The following is a 25,360-nucleotide window of genomic DNA, read 5'->3' as shown; positions in this document are numbered from 1 at the left end:
AGAGCGCATGGTATTGGGGGCAAAGTACTGACTTGGATTGAAAATTGGTTGGCTGACAGGAAACAAAGAGTAGTGATAAACGGCTCCCTTTCGGAATGACCAGTGGGGTACCACAGGGATCAGTGCTGGGACCCGCAGCTTTTTACAACATACATTAATGATATAGAAGATTGTATTAATAGTAACATTAGCAAATTTGCTGATGATACAAAGCTGGGTGGCAGGGTGAAAGGTGAGGAGGATGTTAGGAGATTACAGGGTGACCTGGACAGGTTAGGTGACTGGACAGATGCATGGCAGATGCAGTTTAATGTGGATAAATGTATGGTTATCCACTTTGGTGGCAAGAACAGGAAGGCAGATTACTACCTAAATGGAGTCAAGTTAGGTAAAGGGGCAGTACAAAGAGATCTGGGTGTTCTTGTACACCAGTTAATGAAGGCAAACATGCAGGTAAAGCAGGTAGTGAAGAAAGCTAATAGCATGCTGGCCTTCATAACAAGAGGGATTGAGTATAGAAGCAAAGAGGTTCTTCTGCAGCTGAAAGGGCCCTGGTGAGACCACACCTGGAATATTGTGTGCAGTTCTGGTCTCCAAATTTGAGGAAAGACATTCTGGCTATTGAGGGAGTGCAGCGTAGGTTCACGAGGTCAATTCCTGGAATGGCGGGACTATCTTATGTTGAAAGATTGGAGTGACTGGGCTTGTATACCCTTGAGTTTAGAAGACTGAGAGGGGATCTGATTGAGACATTTAAGATTATTAAAGGATTGGACACTCTGGAGGCAGGAAACATGTTTCTGCTGATGGGTGAGTCCCGAACCAGAGGATACAGCTTAAAAATAAGGTGGAGGCCATTTAGGACAGAGATGAGGAGAAACTTCTTCACCCAGAGAGTGGTGGGTATGTGGAATGCTCTGCCCCAGAGGGCAGTGGAGGCCCAGTCTCTGGATTTGTTTAGGAAAGAGTTGGATAGAGTTCTCAAGGATAGTGGAATCAAGGGTTATGGAGATAAGGCAGGAACAGGGTACTGATTGAGGATGATCAGCCATGATCGTAATGAATGGTGGTGCAGGCTCGAAGGGCAGAATGGCCTACTCCTGCACCTGTTGTCTATAAAAGAGATTTACCAAGATGTTGCTGGCTATGGAAGATTTGAGTTGTAAAGAAAGGCTGGATAGGCTGGGATTTTTTTCACTGGAGCATAGTAGGTTAAGAAGTAACCTTAAAGAAGTTTTGTAAAATTGTGAGAAGTATAAAAGTAGTTAATGGTAGTTGTCTTTCCCCTCGGATGGGGGATTTCAAGACTATGGGGCACAGTTTTAAGGTGAGAGGAGAGAGATTTTAAAAGACGAGGGGCAACTTAATTTACACGGACGGTGGTTGGCGCGTGGAATGAACTTCCTGAGGAATTGGCAGATGTGGGTACAATTACAACGTTTAAAAGACACTTAGATCAATACATGAATAGGAACGGGTTGGAGGGATATAGGTCAAGAACAGGCAGTTGGGACTAGTTGAGTTTGTGATTATGTTCGGCACGGACTGGTTAGACCGGAGGGTCTATTTCCATGCTGTATGCCTCTATGTACGGGCAGCCACACTCACAGTAACCCTGTTCAGGGGAGAAGTTGCGAGTTGAGTTTCCCCGCTCTGAGCTGGTGCTGCGCGGGAATCCGGGTCCCCTGTTGTGTTTACAGTTGCTATGGCGAACTCTGTCACCGCTCTCCGCGTGCTCCGGTTTCCAGGCAACAGGTCTGTTGTTGCCCTTTGGAGAAGGGGCTCGCGGCGGCAGGCGGCTCTCTCTGTACATGGAGCAGGTGGTGTGCGAGCACTCTGCTGCAGCCAGGTTACCGCCTGGTGGAGAGGCAGGGATAGGGTCCGGACAGCAAGCCAGGCCGCCAGGGAGGGACCAAGACCAATGTCCGAGGCTGAGTGCAGCGCAGGAGAGCCCCCGCCTCCAATGTCAGCAGGAAGGCGAGGGGCAGCCTGCGGCGGAGCCAGGGGACGATGAGAAGGAACCCGAGCACACTCGGGACCGCACGAAAAACAAGTGTCTGATCGGGAACTGGCTGGAGCAGGTACTGAGCCTGAACGAAATTATTCAGCTGCAACTCCTCAAAATGACAACAGTCCACAAACAAACTACTGCAGTGCAACGAGCCGGGAAATTCAGTTCCGTATAGGGGCCAGCATTAAAGGGAAAATGAATGGGGACGCAGAATGGTTTTGGGAGTGCGGCTGTGCAACGCAGCAGATGTGCACACCCTGGTTTCTAACGCATTTGGACGGTGCAAATACAGCTCATGCCCTCTCTGTTAAAAAAAATCTTCACCGGCTTTCCAGGGTTAATCCATCAATCGATCTCTCGGTTAGGTGTTTCTGTTGGACAGGTCTAGAAATCAGAGAAAGTGTTGGAAATATATATTTAAACAAATCAGCGGTAGTTTATAACAGGTTTGAAAGTGGATAAACCCCCAGGCCCAGATGAGATGGATTTAAAGTAAACAAAAACAGAAATTGATGAAGCACCTCAGCAAACCTGGCAGCTGCTTTGTGGAGCAAGGGAAGCAAAGAAAGCAGAACTGTACACAGTTAGGACTCTGACATTAATTTTCCAATCCGTTCTAGCTTTAGAAGGGGTGCCAGAGGACTAGAATACAGCTAATCCAGTATCATTATTTAATAAGGGTGTTAAGGTCAAACCAGGAAACAACAAGCCAGTGAGTCTGATATTTGTGGTAGGGATAAAAAAAATGAGGGGCATAAGTAATCTCCACTCACAGATGGAAGGATTAATCAAGGAGAGTTACAGCATGGCTTTGTGAGGAGGCGATCATGTCTCACAAGTTTGATGACAGTAAATCCTGTATAGCTGTGGCAAAAAATAAGTAACAGCAAAAAGCAACATCTGTAGGCAAAAATTGCATATGTGCGATTTTTAATCTTTTTCAACGAGCTCCACGATTAGAAATTTCATCATTCACAGGGGTTCTCAGAACAGGAACCATCACAGATACGGAGGAATGACTACATTTTTCAAGGCCGTCACTAGATATGTACATTAGGCTAATACAGTTGATGTTGCCTACATGGACTTCATTGAGGCTGTTGACATGATCTCGCATAGCAGACTGGTTAAGAAGCCAAGAGCTATGATAATTAGGACAGTTGGCAAATTGGATCTAAGATTGGTTAAGTTGAAGGAAGCAGAGGAAAAGGGTTTAAGGTTGCTTTTGTTAGACTGTGTCAGTTGGTGTACCATAGACTGGATCCCTGCGGTTTTTATGTATCTGGACATGAATGTAGTAAGTATGATCAGTAAGTTTGCCGATGACATGAAAATTGGTGGTGTAATAAATAGTGAGGCTGAAAGCCTTAGACTATTGAATGATATAGATGGGCTGGTCAGGTGGGTTGAACAATTGCAAATATAATTTAATCCTGTAAAGTGTGAGATTTTGGAAGGATTAACAATGCAAGGGGCCACTTGTTGAATGGTAAGATCCAAGGAAGTACAGCTATTCAATGGGACCTTGGCATTCCTATCCATAGAACCTTAAAGACAGCAGGCTAACAAAATAAGGTGATTATAGATTTTGGAAAAATTACCAGAAGATTGGAAAACTGGTAAGGTAGCACCTGTATTTTCCCCTTCTTAATCAATCCCTGGGTCCTCCTTTACAGACTTCTAAACTATTCCCAATCCTCAGATCTATTGACTTTTCTTGCCAATAGGTTTGGCCATTGTTCTCTTGGCACTCTCGGGCCAGACAGTAATAAACAATTTTTGTTTACCCACTCATTGTTTGAATATTTGCCACTCCCTGTCTGCTGTTATTCCTGCCAATAGCATTTGTCAATCCACCATAGCACCTCACACCTCCTACCATTGCAGTTTCTATAATTAAAGGGGACTAGTGACTATAGTCTCATAATCAACAATCTCACTCTCCATCTTGATGGAGAATTCTATTATCTTATAGTCATTCATCTGAGCGGTCTCTCACAACTACCTTACCGGTTATTCCTCTCACATTGCATAATATTCAATCTAAAATGGACCTCCTCAATGTATCGTCAGTACCAATAAATACCACAAATTCTGGCTGTTTTGCCCTCTGCTTCCAAGATGTCCTGTAGCATGGGACATTTAAAACCACTATCGAGAATTATAGTGAAGAATTATTATTATCTTCATTTAATCCTTTATTTACTTATCTGGTAATTGGTAGCATTTTCCTTTCTTAAACTTATAAGCAGTTGTTTGAGTAATATCAAATAATTTAAGTAACTTTCATTTCTGCCCATTAGCTGGAATCAAGGCATTGTTTCTGTCACAAATAACACGCACTCAACAGTGAAACATCAATTAAGTATAGTACTAAATACTTTAAGATAGATAGTAGCGTAGTGGTAATGTCAGTAAACTAGGCTAATATTCTGGAGATGTTGATTCAAATCCGTCTATGGCAATTGGTGGGATTTAAATTCAATTAATTAATAAACATTTTTAATTGAGAGTTAATGTCTCTAGTGTCAGTAATGGTAACCATGAAACTACCATTGATGATTACAAAAGAAAATCCATCATTTTCATTGATGCTTCCTTTTAGAGAAGAAAATCTATTGTCCTTATCTGTGATCTGGTCATCCTGTGACCCATGACCTGTGACCCATCACAGTGTGATTGACACTTAGTCACAACTTCATGAGTTATGCAGGACGGGAACAGGCCCCTGTCCATGCCTAAACTGAACTAGTCCCATTTGCCTGCATTTGGTCCATATCCCTGTAAACCTTTCCTGCCCATGTACCTTACCAAATCTCTCTTAAATGTTGTAATTGTATCCATGTATAACACATCCACTGACAGCGTGTCCCATATATGTACCACCTACTATGTGAACAAAACTGTGTGAACCCACTGTGTTAGCACTGCTGCCTCGCAGCGCCAGAGACCCGGGTTCAATTCCCACCTCAGGCGTCTCTCTGTGTGGAGTTTGCACATTCTCCCGTGTCTGCGTGGGTTTCCTCCGGGTGCTCCGGTTTCCTCCCACAATCCAAAAATGTGCAGGTCAGGTGAATTGGCCACGCTAAATTGCCCGTAGTGTTGGGTGAAGGGGTAGGTGTGGGGGAATGGGTCTGGGTGGGTTACGCTTCGGCAGGTCAGTGTGGACTTGTTGGGCCGAAGGGCCTATTTCCACACTGTGGGGAATCTAATCTAAAAAATGCCTGTTTGGTTCCTTTTTAGTCTTTTCCCTCCCACCTTAAACCTATGCCCTAATTTTTGGAGTTCCCCATCCGGGGAAATAACCTTGGCTATTCACCTTTTCTATGCCCTTCGTGATTTTATAAACCTCTATAAAGTCACCCCTCAGTCTCCTACACTCCAGAGAAAAAAGGTTCCAGCCTATCGAGGCTCTCCTTATAACTCAAACCTGCCCACCTTGGTAACATCTTTGTAAATTTTCCTTTCATCCTTTCCAGTTTAATAACATGCTTTCTACATCAGGATGACCAGAATTGTATGCAGTACTCCAAATGTGGCCTTACTGATGTTTTGTACAGCTGTAACATGACCCAACTCCTGTACTCAATGTTTTGATCAATGAATACAAGCATGCCAAACACCTTCACCACCTTGTCTATCTGTCTACTTTCAAGGAATTACATACCCGCACCTGTAGGTCTCTCTGTTCAACAACATTCCCAGGGCAGTACCATTAAGATTAGATTAGATTCCCTACAGTGTGGAAATAGGCCCATCAGTCCAACCAGTCCACTCCAACTCTCCGAAGAGTAACCCACCCAGACTCATTCCCCTCTGACTAATTCCAACAGCACTATGGGCAATTTAGCATGGCCAAATCACCTGACCTGCACATCTTTGGATTGTGGGAGGAAACCGGAGCACCCGGAGGAAACCCACGCGGACGCGGAGAGAATGTGCAAACTCCACACAGTCACCCGAGGCTGGAATCGAACCTGGGACTTTGGTGCTGTGAGGCAGCATGCTAACCACTGAGCCATTGTGCCACCGTGCTGTGTGTAAGACCTGCCCTGGTTAGCTTACTATGCTTTTATCAGCATTAAGATCCATCTGGCCCACTGGCCCAGTTGAACAAGATCCCTTTGTACTCTCAGATAATGTTCTTGATCGTTCGCAATACCACGTATTTTGATGTCATCTGCAAAGTTACTAACATGCTTCCTATATTTTCATCCAAATTGTTGAGAAAAATGACAATTAGCAGTGGACCCAGCACTTAGAGCACACCACTGGTCACAGGCCTCCAGTCTAAACAAACCCCCTTCGCTACCAGCCTCTGTCTCCTACTTAGCTGCCTTTTGAAATAGTAGGGTGATGGAATTAACATCAGAAGCATGCATGATGCTGATGTAGTAATAACATTAGCGTCTCATGATCATAAGAATTGAAAAGGTTCAGGAATTCTAATCTAGTGCTGAGAGAATGGATTTGCAGGTTAACAAATAAAGAGTTCTTTCAAAATGTTCCATGGACCTGAGCAGCATTATTTTGGGAGAGTAAACAGAGCTAGATGCCCAAACACACAACAAAACACAAATGGCCAAACCAGCCACTCAGTTTAAGCGTATGAGGAACAAACTTTGGCCCTGCCAATGATGCCCAGATCCATTAAAAAATAAAGAACATATTGCACTGGTCCATCTCTGAATCCTGTTCATGATAGCACAAGAAGGGATTTTCAAGAGTTGGAATTAAGTTTTAGTGACCTTGCAAAGAAGCAGCAACGTTATATTGCTGTTTGCCTGTGCTGTGTCTTGCCTGGGTTTGCCTGATGCTGATGATAATTTTATCACATTGTGGCACTGTCAGGGAGCCTTGTAATCACTGATAATTCAAATGATTGTGCTACTTAATCCCACATTCAATAATTTCCAGTTGTGTGCAGAAGGCCCCTGGATAACAGAGCTCATCAATATTTCTTCGGTTCCTGAATGAATATGTTTCATTCTTATAAGCTAAGGTGGGAATTTTATAAATAGAAGTTTATGAATAGAAAAAGACACCTGAAATTAAAACAAAAGTATAAGAAATACTCAGCAGCTGTGAAGAGAGATGGAGTTAATCTTTCATAATGATAATTTTTCATCAGAATAAATGCTGCCAGCTCTCATGAATACTGTATTTCCAGCATTTTCTGCTTTTATTTCAGATTTCTAGCATCCACAGTATTTTAATTTTGTAGAAAAAAAAGTAACTGTTAGACATGAGGCAATGGGACTGTCAGAGTATCAAATTATCATCAGTCAATTTCATATTTTCAAAGGGGATTTATTCAAGTTTGAACATTCTGATACAACAACACATGCTCCTGTACCTCAAAGCTCAGCTGCGACTTTTAGTGAGCACTTAATTGCAAAGAAAATGGCAGGTTACTGTGAAGAAACATCTCCTTTTGTGCTGAAAATATCTTAGTCATTTAGATAATTGCAATTACACACAGTTGTAGTGTCATTTTAGATATAACCTGGATCAGGATTAAGCATCCTTGAATCAACACCTATTATTTTATTGGCAATGTGAATCACCAGAAGAGAGTTTGTAGCAATCAAGTGAAATTGCAAAAAAGAATAGTAGTCTTTCAATAATGATTATAACAACTTCAAATTTAGCATAATTTGTGATAATTATCCTCATTTACAGCTTCATTCACTTAATCTCGTTGGTAGATGACATCATTTTATTTTCTTGGAACTGTGCAGATTTTTTTCCCCTATACTGAATGATTAAGGATCATTTATTTTTAACTTGCTGAGGAATTTTGGACGTTATTGATTATTTCATTTTGGTGTAATAATAATTCACCTCAGTACCATAAAAATAAAACTACAGGGTCCAAGAATCCAGCATTTTTATGTTAATTTAAGACACTGATGTCCATGTTGCATTCTTTACTCTTTTATTTCCAATTATTAAAAATACATGTGAATGGTACTGATTTAAATGGCCTAGAAATGAAACTAGATTTGCTAAGATCCCAGCATGCTTGCATAAACTCAGAACTGGAAATGTTCCTAAGGACAAATGAGATGTCCTTTCCATTTACCTGAAGCAAATATTTATTTTTATATAAATTAACAACTTAACATATATTTATTGTCTCTACTACAACATAGGCTTGCCCTTAACTGTTGCATCATTGTGAGATATACTTAAGGAGATAGTCCTTCTGATTAATCAGCAAGAAGATAAATGATTTATGTGATTAGGGAACTAAGGAAAGCTGAAAGGCTAATCCCAACTCCACATTGAAGGACCCACTCATCCATCCTAAATTTCTCCTAACATCCCATTGGAACCATAAACTAATCCACTAGCCCTGAGCATAGGTCTTTCTTTTCTGGCTCTGGCCCCTACCATCTGGGTCTGATTTAAGGAAGACTTAACCTGTCAACAGATTACCTGTTGTTAGCATATCTGCTAGTTCACATTGGATGAGTTTGAGACTGTGAGGTTGAGAAGTCTGGCTGCTCAGCACATATCATACACAGTAACATGTTTGTTTGCCTCCTCAGGCTTTCATTGCAATATTGTGCAACTATAAGTATCCATCCAGAATTCAGTCTTTCTCCTGACAGCACACTCATAACAACTGAGGGTCATCCAGTCATTCAGCTTGAAGCTCCATCAAAGTGCTTTGCAATGCAGCATTTATAAAAACATTGACAATTTATTGATCATCGTCCACAAATTGACAGTCTCCTCTCAGGAATGGCCAAACTTTTAACAATTGTCTTTTTACTGATATATTCAGAACTACTCAAATAGTAAAGGAAGGGTAAGAAGAGCTTGTGGTCTGTGATGAGTTACTGAGTACAGTCTGTGCTGAGCCAGCTTAATGTTGACATATCATTCAGAATACTGAAATTGTGCCATGTGCTAGGAAAGGAATAAAAAATGTCAATGAGACATCTACACCAGAACTAAGGACTCTTGCTGTAAAGTGTGTATATATGGATTGCAGGTGAGAACATCCATCCAACCATTTAACTAGTCTAATAGTATTTTGTGAGATTATGAGAAATGTCCTCTTGACATTTGAGATGAAGAGGGAATTTTTTCAAGCCTTATTTCGCCGCATTGAATTTCAAGTGTGTAACTGTACACTGAAACTTAACTGTGTGTAAATTTCAGTTCTTTGCGTTATAGGTTTTTGTTATTTCAAATTTAGCTTGATGGAAGTAGTGTGATGGAAGCTTATAATGTCTTTAGTTTGGAATGTGGATTCAAAAGTAGAAGAAAGAAAGGTCAGCTGAGTTTTTCATTTCAGTTCTTTAAAGTTTACTTTTTATTTAAAACCAGAAAATAGACATAAATGGTGAGATCAAGATAGTGTTGCCAAAAGATCATGTGGGTCAAATTTAATAACTCAGCAAGCTGCCTGGTAAATTACAGAAAGACAGCTGGCCACAGGCCAAAAGCATAGAAACATAGAAAACACGAGCAAGAGCAGGCCATTCAGCCCTATGAGCCTGCTTCCCCATTCAATATGATCATGGCTGATCCTGCACTTTAGTACCCTGTTTCTGCTTTCTCCCCATACCCTTTAATCCTTTTAGCCCCATGCCTTCATTATGTAGTTCACCAAGCAGCTTGCTGAGTTATTTAATTTGACGCACATGATTGTTCGGAAACAGTGTCCTAATCTCACCATTCAAGTATGTTTTCTAATTTCAAATAAAAAGTCACCTTCAAAGAACTAAAATATATCTAATTCCTTTTTGAAAACATTCAATGTTTTGGCCTGTTCTGTGTTTTGACCTCTTTCTGTGACAGAGAATTTTACAGGCTCAAGACTCAACACAAACAGATTCCGTTCAGAAGAAAATATCCCCAGAACCAGAAGGTCTCTAGGCCAACTAGAGCTGGAAAGAGATCTGAAGTTGTTTTCACAGCCTCAAATCAGCCAAAGTCAGAGAAAAGTAAATGAATTGTTTAAGAGGGAATCACATCTAGTGAACATACAGAGAATCACTGAAAGAAAATACTTAGAACTTCATAAGTTGAGTAACATTTTTTTAATTGAAGAATGGAGTGATACTTCACTGGTGTTGAGTGTCTGTAAAAGATATTCCTGGGGGATAAATAAGTTGAACTTTTTAGTGTCTATAACATCTTTCCAATAGTATTTTTTTCATTTTTTTGTATGATAAACTTGTGTTCTTTTATTAAAGTCATATTGACAGCCTTGTCTGAATATGTTCAGTGACTGCTCGTCACAGTAGTCAAAATGCAAAAGTAACTCTAATGGACTAACAAGCCAGGTTTCACTTCGGGAATCTGACTTGTCCAGTATTACCATCAGCTGAGATCCCAACAATGACAAACACTGTTGATTAGTAAATTATATAAATATTGTGGCTAGCACTTCTGTGGTAGAATTTAATATCTTTTGACATTTTCTTCAATTCTTATTTTAGAGAATGGCAGCTCCCTTTGATCATGATGAAGAGAAGGCCGTGTCAAATGCGATAGCATTTAAGGATGGACATAAAGGTCTACTCACCACAGATTATTTATCAAAACTATCCAACTTAACCATTTATAAAGAGTCGTACCCTCCTCCCATGAAACCTCCACAAGAAACAGGTAACATAGGAATACAGAAAGTAGGAGTAACAACAGGCCATTCAGTCCATTGATCCTGCTCCATTATGATCATTCAACCTAGCACCCTGTTCCTGCTTTTTCCTCACACCCATCCCCTTTAGCCCTTCTCTCTCCTTCTTGAAATCATTCAATGGTTTGGCCTCAACTGCTTTTATTAATGGCAGAGACTTCCACAGGCTTACCATTCTCTGAGTGAAGAAAATACTCCTCATCTCAGTCATAATTGGTCTACCCTGTTATGGATCAGACCAAACCCCCTCAAAAAATTGGAATAACAACCAAATGGAAAACTTAACAGAATTATAGATTATTTTACTACGAAATGGCGCAGGTTCTGCTATATCGCATGTTTTTGGCGCTGTGAGGCAGCAGTGCTAACCACTGTGCCACCGTGCCGCCCACTAGTTATAGTGAATTCGTGTTTTGTTAACACGAATTCACTATAACGCTATTGACAAACTGGGGACGCTTTCTAAAGCACAAAGTTTTAAAGCGTGGATTGGTTATAACGCGGTTCTGGCCTCATTAGTTTAAATGGTGCTGCTATGTGATTTTCTTATAACATGGAATTGCATGAGAACGGAATGACCGAATTAGAGCAGAACTGACTGTAAATGTTCCAATATTGCAACATCCCAAATACACACCCTTATCAAAGGCAAATCCAGAAAACAGATTGTCTCACATGCAACTCCAGGAACAGGAGGAAAATATCAGAGAAGACTCTGAGAGAGCGTGTACCAGGGAAAGATGTACTGCAGCTTCCAAGCCTTGCTCCCTTGGGGCCTTGGATGGAGGTGAGGGAGGTGGTGTGGGCACAGGTTTTGCAATTCCTGCGGTGGCAGGGGAGGGTGCCAGGACGGGAGGGTTGTTTGTTGGGGGGCGTGGACCTGACCAGGTAGTCGTGGAGGGAACAGTCTTTGTGGAAAGCGGAAAGGGGTGGGGAGGGAAATATATCCCTGGTGGTGGGGTCTGTTTGGAGTTGGTGGAAATGTCGGTGGATGATTTGGTTTATACGAAGGTTGGTAGGGTGGAAAGTGATGACCGGGGGGGGGTTCTGTCCTTGTTACGGCTGGAGGGGTGGGGTCTGAGTGCAGAGGTGCGGGATGTGGATGAGATGCATTGGAGGGTTAGGGATGCTGGGGGGGAGGGCCGGATATGGGATGATGCAGGAGAAATTTTAAAGCTGGTGAATTCAATATTGAGGCTTTTGGACTGTAAACTCCCCAGGAAAAACATGAGGTTTTGTTCTGCATGTTTACTAGGAGAAAGTGAGGGCTGCAGATGCTGGAGACCAGAGTCAAGAGTATGGTACTGGAAAAGCACAGAAGGTCAGGCAGCGTCCAAGGAGCAGGAGAGTCAACATTTTGGGCATAAGCCCTTCGTCTGGGCATAACCTCTGAATCCAACGCATCATCCTCTGACATTTCTGTCACCTATACTCAGACCCCACCACCAAGAAGTTATCTCCTTTCCACAGGGACCTTCCACTCCACATCAACACCATTCTGTTATCAACACCACATACTCCGCCAACCTCTCCATCACACTTGGTACCTTTCCCTCCAACTGCAAAAGGTGCAACACCTGCCCCTTCACCTCCCTCTCACCTCTGTCCAAGACCCCAAGCAACAATTCCAAATCTGGCAAAGATTCACCTGCACTTCATCCAACCTCATCTATTGGAGACGTTGCTCCCAATGGGTTCTTCTCTAAATCGGGGAGACCGAACGCACACTTGAGGACCAGTTTGCGGAGAATTTGCACTCTGCGGGCATCAGCCACCTCAACCTTCTGGTAGCTATCCATTTTAGTTCCCCTCTTCCACTCCCCCAGCAACATGTCCATCTTTGGCCTCCTCCTGTCAAAGCCAGATGTAACCTGGCAGAACAACACCTCGTATTTATCTAAGGGAGTCTACAGCCCAATGGCCTCAATCTTGAGTTCACCAGCTTTAAGATCCCTCCAGCATTATCCCATGTCCACCCTTCCCCTCTTCCTAGCTTCCTTGACCTGACCTCACCTGCTTCCTACTCACCTATCCACTCCACCCTTCCCACTGACCAATCATAATAACCCTCTACCTGCAGTCACCTATAACCATCCCACCTCCCCTTCCCCCTCCCTCTCTTTAATTCTGGGATCCCCTCCCCCTCCCCAGTCTTGACTAAGGGTTTTGTCCTGAAATGTTGACTTTCCTGTACCTCAGATACCATCTGATCTGCTGTGCTTTCCCAACTCCATACCTATTGACTCTGACTTCCAGTATCTGCAGTCCTTACTATCTCCAACAAAATATCCTGGTTTCTGTGGGAGTTTGACCCCACCCATTCAGGCTGCTTCTATTGTTCCAACTTTTTAAAAGATAACCAAGGCCTCCCAAACTAATAGCTCAGAGTAGACTGGTCAGCACCTCTCTTAAAAAAAAATGACATTAAGGTCAAAATACACCTCTTAAAGCTATTGTGTCATCATAACTCAGTATCCTTAACCTGTGACCCTTGGTTATGGACTCTCCACTCAATGGGAACATTCTTCCTGCATAACTGTCTGGTTCTATTAGAATATTATAGGTTTCTACGAGATGTATCTTATTCATTGAAACTCCAGTGAATATAGTCCTATCCAATCCAATCTCTTTTCATACAAAAATTCTGCCATCTCAGGAATCAGTCTGATGCAGGAGGTCCTAACCTCTGACCTGGTTTGTAGCTAGCATATCTATATAATGTGTCATAGTTATTGCCCAGCTGTGAAGTGGTGGGATTTGAACCTAGACTTCCTAGACCACGGATTGGCATACTACCACTGAACCATAAGATCCTGCCTTCACAGGGAATACTCTGGGGTCAGCTGTCTTCAGCTGTTTTATGAATGATCTTCACTCTACTTGAGGACTGGGAATCTCTCTCATTATGATGAAAAGACTATTATGCCTAACAGACCTATCCTTTCTGAGAGATCTAAGTCTCCATTGCACTAGAAGCTAATCTAATTGCCTCTTGAAACTGTTTTACTGCTCACCCTGACTAACTTATTTCCTAAACTTAAGTATGAAAATAGTTCCTACTAAATTTGTTTGTTATTCTTGATTTATTTGCTTTTAACTTTCATGATTTGTGATCTTCATATTTAAATTCTTGAATACAGTGGACAATTTACTTTAAGCAATTTTGTCAATCCTGTTTATACGCTTAAGAAATAGATTAGACTGCAATGTATTTTCTAGTATACAACGTTAATTACAAAATTTATTGCATATACAATGCTAAAATTAACTTATAGTTACATATGGTCATGCTGGACATTAATATTCCAGTGTTCTATTTTAACAGGAATAAGGAAGCAACTTATTGAAAAGTATATGTATCACAAAATAAGGTAATCTCTGAATGAGGGAGTGGAATGATTTTGGTTTATCTAACATTTCAAAACAGAACTACATTCTCTATGTCAATTCCTCCATCAACCAGTCCATTTGATAACCAGCCAGCACAGTTTTTTTCATACAATAAACATGGTATCGTTGCTTGACATTGGTATTATTGCAAATTGTCTTGGTGAGTGCAAGATGAAAAGCTTAAACCTGTGTCTCCTTCAGCAATTCTCAATTGCTGTACCATCAAATAACCATTGATAACATTTATTTTCTCCTAGTACTAAACAATACCAGCTATTTTTATCTGCATTGCATCACAAAATTTGTGTTTTTTTTATATTCAGTCCTGAATTGTTAATATTGTCAAGCATTTCTTTTAAGGGGCTTCATTGCCCTCTCTTGGTGTACAAATAGGTTATTCACACATTTTATCATCACACATATAAACTGAAAAAATTGACAGGACTACTAGGTTTTGAAATGGCCAGTTTTTGACTTTGCACTTCTGCCTAATTCCAAAAAAAGTGAATTAATAAATGTGTTATTAAAAATATAACTTTGAATCTTTTCAATTGATGTCTGTTTGGGGGATTGTTACCATAGAGAAATAATGCTTCATGCTTCTGAAAACACTCCCTCTGAGGACCTCCCTTTTCCAAACTCATTTATGCATTCTTGGCATGATCAACTTCAGATCCCAGAATCTTATAGACTAAGTACTTAGCGACAAGGAAATTAATTCTGGTTTTGTGGGACAACATACACAAATGCAATACTAGGCATTTAAGTACAATATCCATAGATTAATTGGTTTGACAAAATATTCTGTGAGGTTTCCCAACGTAGCGAAAAGCACCAGCCTGTTTTCTCCAATGGTATTGGCCTATCCAATCCTGAAGAGGGTAGAATATGCAATTTTATCACTTTAGTCTGTCACACAAAAACAACACATGCAAACTCACACAATTATGTTGCTTTGACAATTATTCAATTGCTAAACTTCTTGTTTTTTTTTACCTTTTGAAGAGTTTTTTAAAATTTGTTAATGAGGCATGGTTGTCTCTAGGCTAGGCAAGCAATTATTGTCCATCCCTAATGTCAACCATATGTTGTGTTTCTGCAGTTACATGTGGGCCAGACCATATTAGGACAGCACATTTCCTTCCCTTCAGGGCATTAGATGGGCTTTCTTACGATAATCAGTGGCGGTTACATTGTTGCCATTAGGCCAGCTCTTTATTCCAGATTTTTATTTAGTTCAAATTTTACCATCTGCTATGGTGGGATTCAAACCTGTCTCCCTTGAATATTGACCTGGAGTTTTACATTGCTAGTCCAGTGATATTAGCACCATATCATTTCTTCCTGACCCCTTTCAAACATAGTACACTGAATCACTGACAAGTACATTTTTAAATCAACTGAAACCTCACTGACATATTTAAAAACCTTCATATTGAAATTGAAATCACATCACTGAAAACAAGTTACAATATCTTTTATTAATGAGCAGCGTCCACATCTCGTGAATGAATAATAAACAAATCCTGCTATTGGCTCTTTAACATAGCACATGGACTAGCCAAATAGGAACTTATTCGATTACAGGTACATGAAACAAAGTGTTGATCATGTGAACTGATTGACTAGCTGACTGACATACTCTGCTTTCATACATGAACTATGAAATAACTCTGGTTTGAGCTTGCTTCCCTTTTTTGTGCTAAAACACCAGTGTTCTATTTCTGGAAATAATTTCCTTGGTCATTATTATAAACTATTAAAATAGAAAACTATTCCTTCCTTTTGAATTCCAATAACTTGTCTTATCCTGATTGGGTTCCTTTCAAAATTTTGTTTACATTTTTTTGTAGTAACTTATTCACAATTGGGCTTCATACCTAAATCAAACCAAACACTCAACATCAGATTCGATATTCAGTTGAAATTTCTGGAATTAGCCAGAAGATTGAAACTTGTAAAACCCCTATGTTTTGATTGAGATAACAGTAAAAGTTTAGTTTGTTTCTTTTATTATTCTCACAGCATATTCTTTGGTGAATCAAATGTTTTCAAAAAGCTCACTTGGAAACATTGGCCATAATGCACATCTGCTTTTGTTAAATTCTTTTTGATGTATTACTTCCTCTGACATAAATACCTGGTGCGCCACACTTTAGATGACTTAATTGAATGACATTTCCTCAGCTTATTATGGAACTTGACTTTTAAAGATAGACCTTAATCCAGCTGTTTTGTTTCATCTGGCTGATGTCACCATATGTAAACCATATGTGGCATGTGAGAATTTTAGAGACTTCTTGCTGCCTTCCTTCAATTCTTTATATGTTTACATCTAATGGTAGTGGTAGACACATAGCAAACTTAATGCTTGTTGATACAATGCTGAGTGAACATTTAGTCACCATTTTCTTGCACCTTTTCCCTTCACGTTTCAGCAAAGAAGTATTTGATGCACATGAAGCTGCCTTAGCTTTACAACCAATGGAATCGCTGACTGTAACAGGACGTGACTTCAAGGTGGAAGGCTTTAAATCTGTTCCACGTCCTCCTACTATGGTAAGCATTTAAGTATACGACACAGATTATTTAGCCTCATGCCTCAATACCTAGTACAAATAAACTGAAGAAAATCCAGTCATTGAAATATGGAAAAGACAGAATTGTCTAGCCATTTGGCACAACAGTTTTTAACATACATGTATGTAATGTAGTGGGAGAGTTATTAAATGTAGTTGTCAAATAACATTTCTCAGGGAGTGGTCTGGAGGAAAACAATTAAATAAACCTTGAACAGATTATAAACAATAAAAATATTCTGCAGCAAAAGCTGTATTACATGTTTAGAGTGGAAAATATATGGGACAAAAATATTTATAAATGTTTGACTTCACTTCTTGAAGATAATTTACACTTCATGATTCCACTGTGAACAAGTTGTATTATATTTGTATTATAATCTGATCCCTTGGTTGAACAGGATATTGTCTATATAACATTTCCTGAGTACGTGAGGCATTTATCATGAAATAAGTTGTAATGTTATGCAATAAAGCTGGAAAACTAGTTATCGATTAATGTGTAGCATTTTTTTAACTATTTTATACAGCTTACGTTAAACATTACCTTGTTCTTCTTTGCTGAAGCAGATTTAGTCTTTGTATAAAATACTGTAGGATTAAGTTAAGGTAAAAGTGCAGAGAAACAAAGTTGGTAATTGAATTCCCAATATTCTTCCAATTCAGTCTTTTTTAACAAAGCTTCTGCTGTTCTGCTAATATTTAGTTGCCTGTAATAGCTGGAAGGCAAAAAACAAAAGAATGTTTGCAAAGCAATATCTGGACAAAATGCAGAAAACTCCTGGTTAGTATCTCAGATACTCTTTTGGGCTTGCAAACATTGCTATGTTAAATTTCGGTTTTACACATAAGTTAATGTCATAGAGTCACAGAATCATATAACAAGGAAATATTGTCCAACTTGTGCATGCCGTCCAAATATCCTAAACTGATCTATTCCTGTTTGCCAGAATTTGGCCCATATCCATCTAAACCCTTCCTATTCATGTACACATCCAGGTGATTTCTAAATGTTGCAATTGCACCAGCCTCCATCACATTCTCTGGCAGCTCATTCCATACAGGCACCAACCTCTGCATGAAAATGTTGCCCCTCAAGTCCCTTTTAAATCTTTACCCTCTCACCTTAAACCAATATCCTACAGTTTTGGACTGCCCTACCCTGGGAAGAAGATCTTGACTATTCACCCTATCCATGCACCTCATGGTTTTATAATCCTCCAAAAGGTCACACCTCAGCCTCTGACTCTCCAGGGAAAGAAAGCTCCAGCCTGTTCAGCCTCACCCTATTTCAAGAAAACTAAATGAATTGACAAACTTTTGAAATTGCTCACAAAATAATGAAGATAGCAGCATTTTTGACCAGTTTCTGAAAGAGAAAGGTAAGTTATCAATTTTGGTCCAACTCTAGATTATTATGGACACTGGTGCAGTTCTTAATATTTTCTGGCCTTTTCACCATGAGTGTTTATGGTTTATCTTGTGGTTTAATCTACATATACATCTTTTAAAACAATGTATCAATCACTTAAAGGCAAATGAATAAATGTTTATTCAATTTTATTTCATTATTTTAAACCAAATGCTTAAAAGAGCCTTTAATTTTCCATTAATATTGCCATACATTGTCAAACCTTGTTTTGTGATTCAATGTATGAACTGTTACTTATAGATACATAATTACAAAACGGAGCAGCCTATTACTATCTGGACTGACCATGCCACACAAATACATGTAAGTCTATTTTTTGTTGGAAGGATGATAATATGTTAATAACTATGATATCATAATACTGAAATAATCAAAAGAATTGAATTTAGAGTTGCACACTAAATTACATCGAAGAAATGAAACACCAAAATTTACTACGTTTCCAAGTAAGAAACGTTTTAAATGTAAATGTAACTGAAACATAACATCTAGTCATGTTTAGCTGGAAATGTTCATTTTTCAGTTGTTCAAAATTGTGACATTTGGTGAAATATGCTCAAATCTCTCATATGATCTGATAGCTTAAATCGAAACAAAAATCAACTGGAATCGGATAGTAATGAGCATGTTATCATTCATGAACACATTTACAGACATGTTCACATCAGCTTAAAAATTAAATTCCATCCATAAGCAATCTTTTTAATTGGATTATGCAAAGCCAGATTGAAAGCCTCATGTTATCGAAACTAGTTAATTCAGAATTTTTGCTCACACTGGGCTCTCTGTTTTCACCTGAATCCCTGTGTGGTTGAATATATGTGTTCCATCTGAAAAGGAGCTGTGTATAATTACAAACCTCACTGACAGCTGTAGATTTACGAGGCAGGGGGTATGGAGGAGGAGGCCAATACTGACAGCTGCTTGACGCTTGTTAGAACAGTAATGGAAAAAAATGACTAAACTCAGAAGGTTATTTCAACAATCATATCTTGGGTTTAACTAGTTCAGTCCAACTATATTGAAAATTTATGGATGAGTGACATGTTGCAATACTACAGTTCTTCAGTTGCATTAGCATCAAATACCAAAAGCACGTGACCATCAAGAATGAGAACTAAGAAGTAATTTTCTATAACTAAATAAAGAAACATAAGTAATACATTTTAAACATGGAGATATTTGCTTTTAATACTAAGTGGCATGCTTTATAACTTCGCATGAAGCATAAGAACACGCTATTAGATTTAGAGATTTCACTTCGCAAATAAGGTTGTGCAAATTTCCAGGTTTTAATCATGTAAAATGGCTGTGAAACCTGTAGAGAATAGATTCCCTACAGTGTGGAAACAGGCCATTTGGCCCAACAAATCCACACCGACCCTCTGAAGAGTAACCCACCCAGATCCCAACCCTATTACTCTACATTTACCCCTGACTAATGCACCTAACCTACACATTCCTAAATGCTATGAGCAATTTTGCCTGGCCAATTCAACTAACCTGCACATCTTTGGATTGTGGGAGGAAACCAGAGCACCCGGAGGAAACCCATGCAGTTACGGGGAGAATGTTCAAATTCCACACAGACAGTCGCCCAAGGCTGGAATCGAACCCAGGTCCTTGGTACTGTGAGGCAGCAGTGCTAACCAATCAGCCACCGTGCCGCCCCCAAATGGTACAGTGAAGCAGATATAGAACATTTTACAAAGGTGAATTTATTAAACAAGGTAGAGGTGTAATGTTATTTCTAAAACATGATATGTGAATGATTGCAAGGTTATAACTTAAGGAGGAGAGAAATCAGAAGCAGTAAAAATAATATGAAAACCAATAACATTGCATTTGTTGAATGCAGTGGATCACCAGCTCAAATCAAAACACTTTAGGCAATAACAAGGCTGCAGTAAGATAGTAATCATGGTATACAGTATTTCTAAATCTCAAAGGTAAAGTTGAAGAATCTGAAGCAAATACTCTAACATATGAGGAATTGGTTCAAGTAATTCCATTCTGAAAATGTGTAACAGGGAAAGGACATTTTACTCCTTTAGATTTGTCTATTCACTATTGCTGACTCACCACACAATAGTACTATTTGCTAGAACTATTTGCTTAGCTGCTTTGTGCTTATTAAAGAACTAGTTACATAGTGCGGCCACACTTGGAATATTGTGTACAGTTCTGGTCCCCATATTTCGGGAAGGATATGGAAGCATTGGAAAAGGTGCAGAGGAGATTTACCAGGATGTTGCCTGGGCTGGAGGGAATGTCTTATGAGGAAAGGCTGAGAGACTTGAACCTGTTCTCATTGGCAAGAAGAAGGCTAAGAGGGGATTTGATAGAGACATATAAGATGGTCAGAGGATTAGATATGGTAGACAGAGAAAATCTTTTTCCTAGGATGATGACGTCAGCGCGTACAAGGGGGCATAACTACAAATTGAGGGTTAATAGATTTAAGACAGATGTCAGAGGCAGATTCTTTATGGAGAGAGTGGTAAGGGCATGGAACGCCCTACCTGCTAATGTAGTCAACTCAGCCACATTAGGGAGATTTAAACAATCCTTAGATAAGCACATGGATGATTTTGGGATAGTGTAGGGGGATGAGCTGAGCATAGTTCACAGGTCGGTGCAACATCGAGGGCTGAAGGTCATGTTCTGCACTATATTGTTCTATCTATAGCTGTTTTGTACACAATAGTGGGGAGACTTTTCTAACATCCATGTTGTATATGGATTTGGGAGGATCTGGAATCAAAGAATCACAAAATTCCTGCAGTGACAAATAGGGACCATTCAGCCCATTGAGTCTGCACTGACATCTCTGAAGAGCATCCCACCCTATCCCCATAATCCCATATCTGCCGCTCCTCAGCTCATTGACCCAATTGATCAAGATAGCCTTCTTCACTGTCCACTATACCACCAATTCTAGTGTCATCTGCAAACTTACTAAGCATACCTCCTATAATCTCATCCAAATCATTTCTATAAATGACAAACAAAAGTGGACCCAGTTCTGATCCCTGTGGAACACTCACTGGTCACAGGCCTTCAGTCCTGCATGTCCCACTGTATAAATGAGACTGTGCTCAGCCATGGTGTATGAGTAATGCATCTGCTGAGAACCCTCCGCAAGAGGTGGTCATAGCTGACAACACCTCTGAATGCATAGGAGGTACAGGAAGCCTAGCGTTTATCAGCTATGATGTCATTTCCTGCAGGCAAGTGAGGCACAGTGTCTGAGGAAGACCCAGAAAACTATGGCAACTGCTGGAGAGGGATTGAAGAAGTGGGTGGTCATCTTATTCTGGTGGTCAATGCTCAACATTCTCGCAGCTAACTGCTTCCAATGATCCCCTGGGGACGTATGGGGATCTCACAATTCTGAATCTACAAATGCATGAAGGCTGTTAATGATGCAATTTGTGCAAGAATACATCATTGCATGTCCATGTTGAAGTCAGGTCTATAGAGTGGGCAGTAGGCTTTGCTAACATAGCTGACTTCCCTTGGATGCAGGACACTATAGATCGTACACATGTCTCATTGAGAGTATCCTTAACATATCCACGAACACTTCACTGCAAATAGAAGCTAATATTCATAAATGAAGTGCTATTTAACAGCATCACCTTTCTAATTATCAGTCATTGTAAACATAGCCACAATAACTCCACTATACACACTCCCTATTTTTAGTACCATACCACTTTAGAACCCTGTGTAAGGGAGTATGATATCTTCCTGATGGCCAACATATTGTAACATCTGCTTATTGTTCAGTATGTGAACGTCCCATGCTGGAATACATTCAGACAATTAAAAACATTAACTTTTGTTGAATAACAGTAAAAGTGAAGAAAATAGAAGAAAAAAAGCTGCATTTGCTTGAGCAAACAAACATAAGCTACTTAACTGTAGAGCAGCAACAAATTTACAGTCAGTGAACGATCAATTCACCTAACTCCCATTTCTTGGAAATGGGTGTCAATGAAGTTCTGTCTGACACATTGCACTCCATGAGTTTATCATTCTGAAGGTGATGTTCCTTTGCTCAAAGTCCTCACCTTCCTTTTCAGAACACTGCTGCCACTGTTCAAGTTCTTCAGCTCCCATCACATTCTCTCTGCTTGCTCCAGTTGTGCACAGAACACCTTTCTAGGGCACATTTTGAGTGGTTAGTACTGAAAGGTCTTCCCAGATTGATCCAGGTATCAGAAGCTCATCTTCAGAAGATCTGTCATGTGCTCCACGATGGCCCTGACGAAAAACGGGCTATATTGTGTCAATGCACATCCTCAGTCACGTGTTACATAACAGAGTCAAGAGCCATGATCACAGAGTGTAGCCCTTGTCTCCCAGTAACCATCCTTATAGGACATCCAGTCCATGAAATGAAGCAGGAACATAAGACTTTTCAAGGCTATAGGTGTCATGGAAGCTACCAGAGTATCTGGTGCAGACTTCCAAGATGTGGGAGTGATGATCACAGATGATTTGAACATTGATAGAATGGAACCTTTTGCTGATAAAAATCTGCCCCACTTTGATTTTTCACTCTCTATGCAACATGTGTATAGGTTATAGTGCCCTATACCTGGGAAAGTCAGCTATGTTTGCAAAGCCTACTGCTCAGGCTGCATAACTAAACTTGTCACAAGGAAGTGAGATGAAGCCTTGTGATTTGGCACAAATTGCAACAGTAACAGCCCCATGTATGGGGTTGGACTGGAACATGGAGGACTCCACCATGAGGGCCATGGCCTGCCTCTTTGATAAGGGCCTTATTCTGGTGAATACCACAAGCTTAACATGCATACACAGTATGAGATTCTAAGTGCAGTGAGATTAGTGAAGTATTTTCCCATCACCACCTGTACCACTCAAGGGAGGCAGCATTACATGTAAGAGCATTTTGGAGAATACTTACAGTCCAAGGTAAGAGGAACTCATCTCCATGCCCTGGTGTAGCCCTCTGAGAAACCAGATTGACTTTATGAATTGAGACCAGGTGGCACTTTTAAATGATCTTAAACGTATCAGTTAACAAAGGAGTGAGTTTATTTGTCACTAACTCCAAGAAAAAACAATGTCACAACCTACAGGTTAGGAATAAGAAATGAACCCAAAGAAAATTAATAATTGGAAAAAAGAAATACAATTAGTCTGTAAATTTATGAAGAGTAGACAATTGGGCATTGTAGTCATTACAGGGGATATTACCAACAGCAGTGATGTGGTAAATAAATAGTCAATCTAGGAATTTTTAGCTCTGCAGATTGATTGCAATTCTCTTGTCCAGTCTTATGACATTGGCTGGCTAGCAGCTCAAAGAGCAACAGATATTTTTCTCCTTTCTTTTATTGACAGTGATGGGGTCGTTAATGGCTGTTCTCAATGCTATGGGCTTAACACCACACTAGTCCACATATTAGGACACCAGACCATTGAAGATCAATTTTTACCCCTTATTTTGTATTCCATGGAAAATGGCCTCACGCTGAAAGGTTGGATAGTCAGCATCTCATTATGTTTTCCTTTTTGGCCGTTCCATTTAAAGTTTTCTTAATGCTGTACATTCCTGATATTCCAGAATTCCTCTCCAGATAGGCAGTGAACTTACATCAACAGTCATCTTTCAGCTGAATCTTTTTTATAGCGAAAATACATGCTCCAATTAAAAGTTCAGTATTTCCACAGATGACTTAGGGTAATGATTTGTGATCTTGACAATTTCAGATCTTAAAACCTTTTTAAATATTGACGATCAATCAGCTTTTACTAATGATGGGATCCACAGCTCATTTCTTTCGGCACCAAATCGTAATATGGATTTTAATTGTTGAAAATATTTGTTCTAACGTTCAGTGAGATTAATTGTTTTCTGCCTCTGTCTTTCACAACAGGGTGTCACTCCAATAAAGAATCCTCATACTCCATTTCGAAAAAATACATCATTTACGAAACCAATAACGGAAACCTTGGATAGCTGACAACTTACAGTTTGAAAATTGCATTGTTCCCATTCATGGAAGTTAATCATTACAAAAATTAGATACTATGTATTATACCTGTTTCTGCTTATTCTCTTTTTACTGCTTCTATACAGAATCTGGATCATTCATTTAACATCAATTCTGAAACAAATAAAAATCTGCTGAAAGATTTTTTCAAAGTGTCTCATGGTAATGCCAATGAAAAGAGCAGTATGTACCAGAACTGAATCTCGTCTGGTTGGAAAGAAGGCATTACAGAGTGAGGTTCCACTATCTCTGCTGAACTTCAGAAGGCTGTGTTGCAAACTTGCCTACTGCCAGTTTGTAATTCTTTATCAAAGTTAATGATCATTATATCATGATCATGCACAACTAGCCCATGATTTTATGGCCATTGATTTTAAATAATATATACTGCTGTATGACTCTGTAATATGTTCTCACGTACAATCCACCTGTTTTGAGTCAAAGTGGGCAAATGTTGGAAGGTTATAGCAGGCTGATTTATCTGTTTTTTATAGCTGTTTGATCTCTGTCAGTGCTTGTTCCTTGGCCAACAAGTTCTGGAGTGAGACTTGGATCTGGAATGCATGACTCAGAGGCAGTACACAACCTACAGATTCACAAGAGTTCCTTAATGGGCACCAAATTTCAGTCTTGTTGCAGAGTGCTTCCTACCTGCCATCGAGGGCATGATCATCAGAGCTCAACTTCACAGGATTCGTCATGTAATTTCTCTGCAGGATTTACAGGTAAAAATTGGAGTATTCTACAGTCAGTTATGCATGGAACCCCCACAAGACATTCCAAACTTCAATAAATACACAATGTGACAGTCACTTTCAGAGCTGGATCTCAATACATGGGAAGGAAAAATCTTTGTATAAATCTAAATGGGAAAGTTCCTGTCATCAAGTGACTGCAGCATTGGATGAGAGCGGAATTAAGTGTCTTCAGCAGTAACAAGCATGGTGCAAAGCCAATGCCTTCATCCAACCCTGTCATATTTGGCTTAAAGGTACATGACAGAGGGTGGTGGTGGAGGGTTGTTTTTCAGACTGGAGGCCTGTAACCAGTGGAGTGCCGCAAGGATCGGTGCTGGCCCTTTACTTTTTGTCATTTACATAAATGATTTGGATGCGAGCATAAGAGGTACAGTTAGTAAGTTTGCAGAAGACAGCAAAATTGGAGGTGTAGTGGACAGCGAAGAGGGTTACCTCAGATTACAACAGGATCTGGACCAGATGGGCCAATGGGCTGAGAAGTGGCAGATGGAGTTTAATT

The 25,360-nt window shown here is 39.9% G+C and overlaps 1 protein-coding gene across 1 annotated transcript; it reads left to right on the top strand.

Annotated features, from left to right (window-relative positions):
* The first annotated feature begins 1,788 nt into the window (after positions 1-1,788).
* spag8 (sperm associated antigen 8) lies at positions 1,789-25,156 on the top strand. The gene is made up of 6 exons (XM_043686957.1): positions 1,789-2,081; positions 10,471-10,639; positions 13,996-14,041; positions 16,499-16,619; positions 18,312-18,374; positions 23,987-25,156. Exons 1-6 carry the CDS (start codon positions 1,812-1,814, stop codon positions 24,071-24,073), a joined length of 756 nt encoding a protein of 251 aa, XP_043542892.1. The 5' UTR covers positions 1,789-1,811; the 3' UTR covers positions 24,074-25,156.
* Positions 25,157-25,360: the final 204 nt, after the last annotated feature.

This window comes from Chiloscyllium plagiosum, chromosome 1 (assembly GCF_004010195.1).
Source record: "Chiloscyllium plagiosum isolate BGI_BamShark_2017 chromosome 1, ASM401019v2, whole genome shotgun sequence".
Taxonomy (NCBI): Eukaryota; Metazoa; Chordata; class Chondrichthyes; order Orectolobiformes; family Hemiscylliidae; genus Chiloscyllium; species Chiloscyllium plagiosum.
The sequence above is the reverse complement of the archived record's forward strand: the minus strand, read 5'-3'. Positions and strand labels throughout refer to the sequence as shown.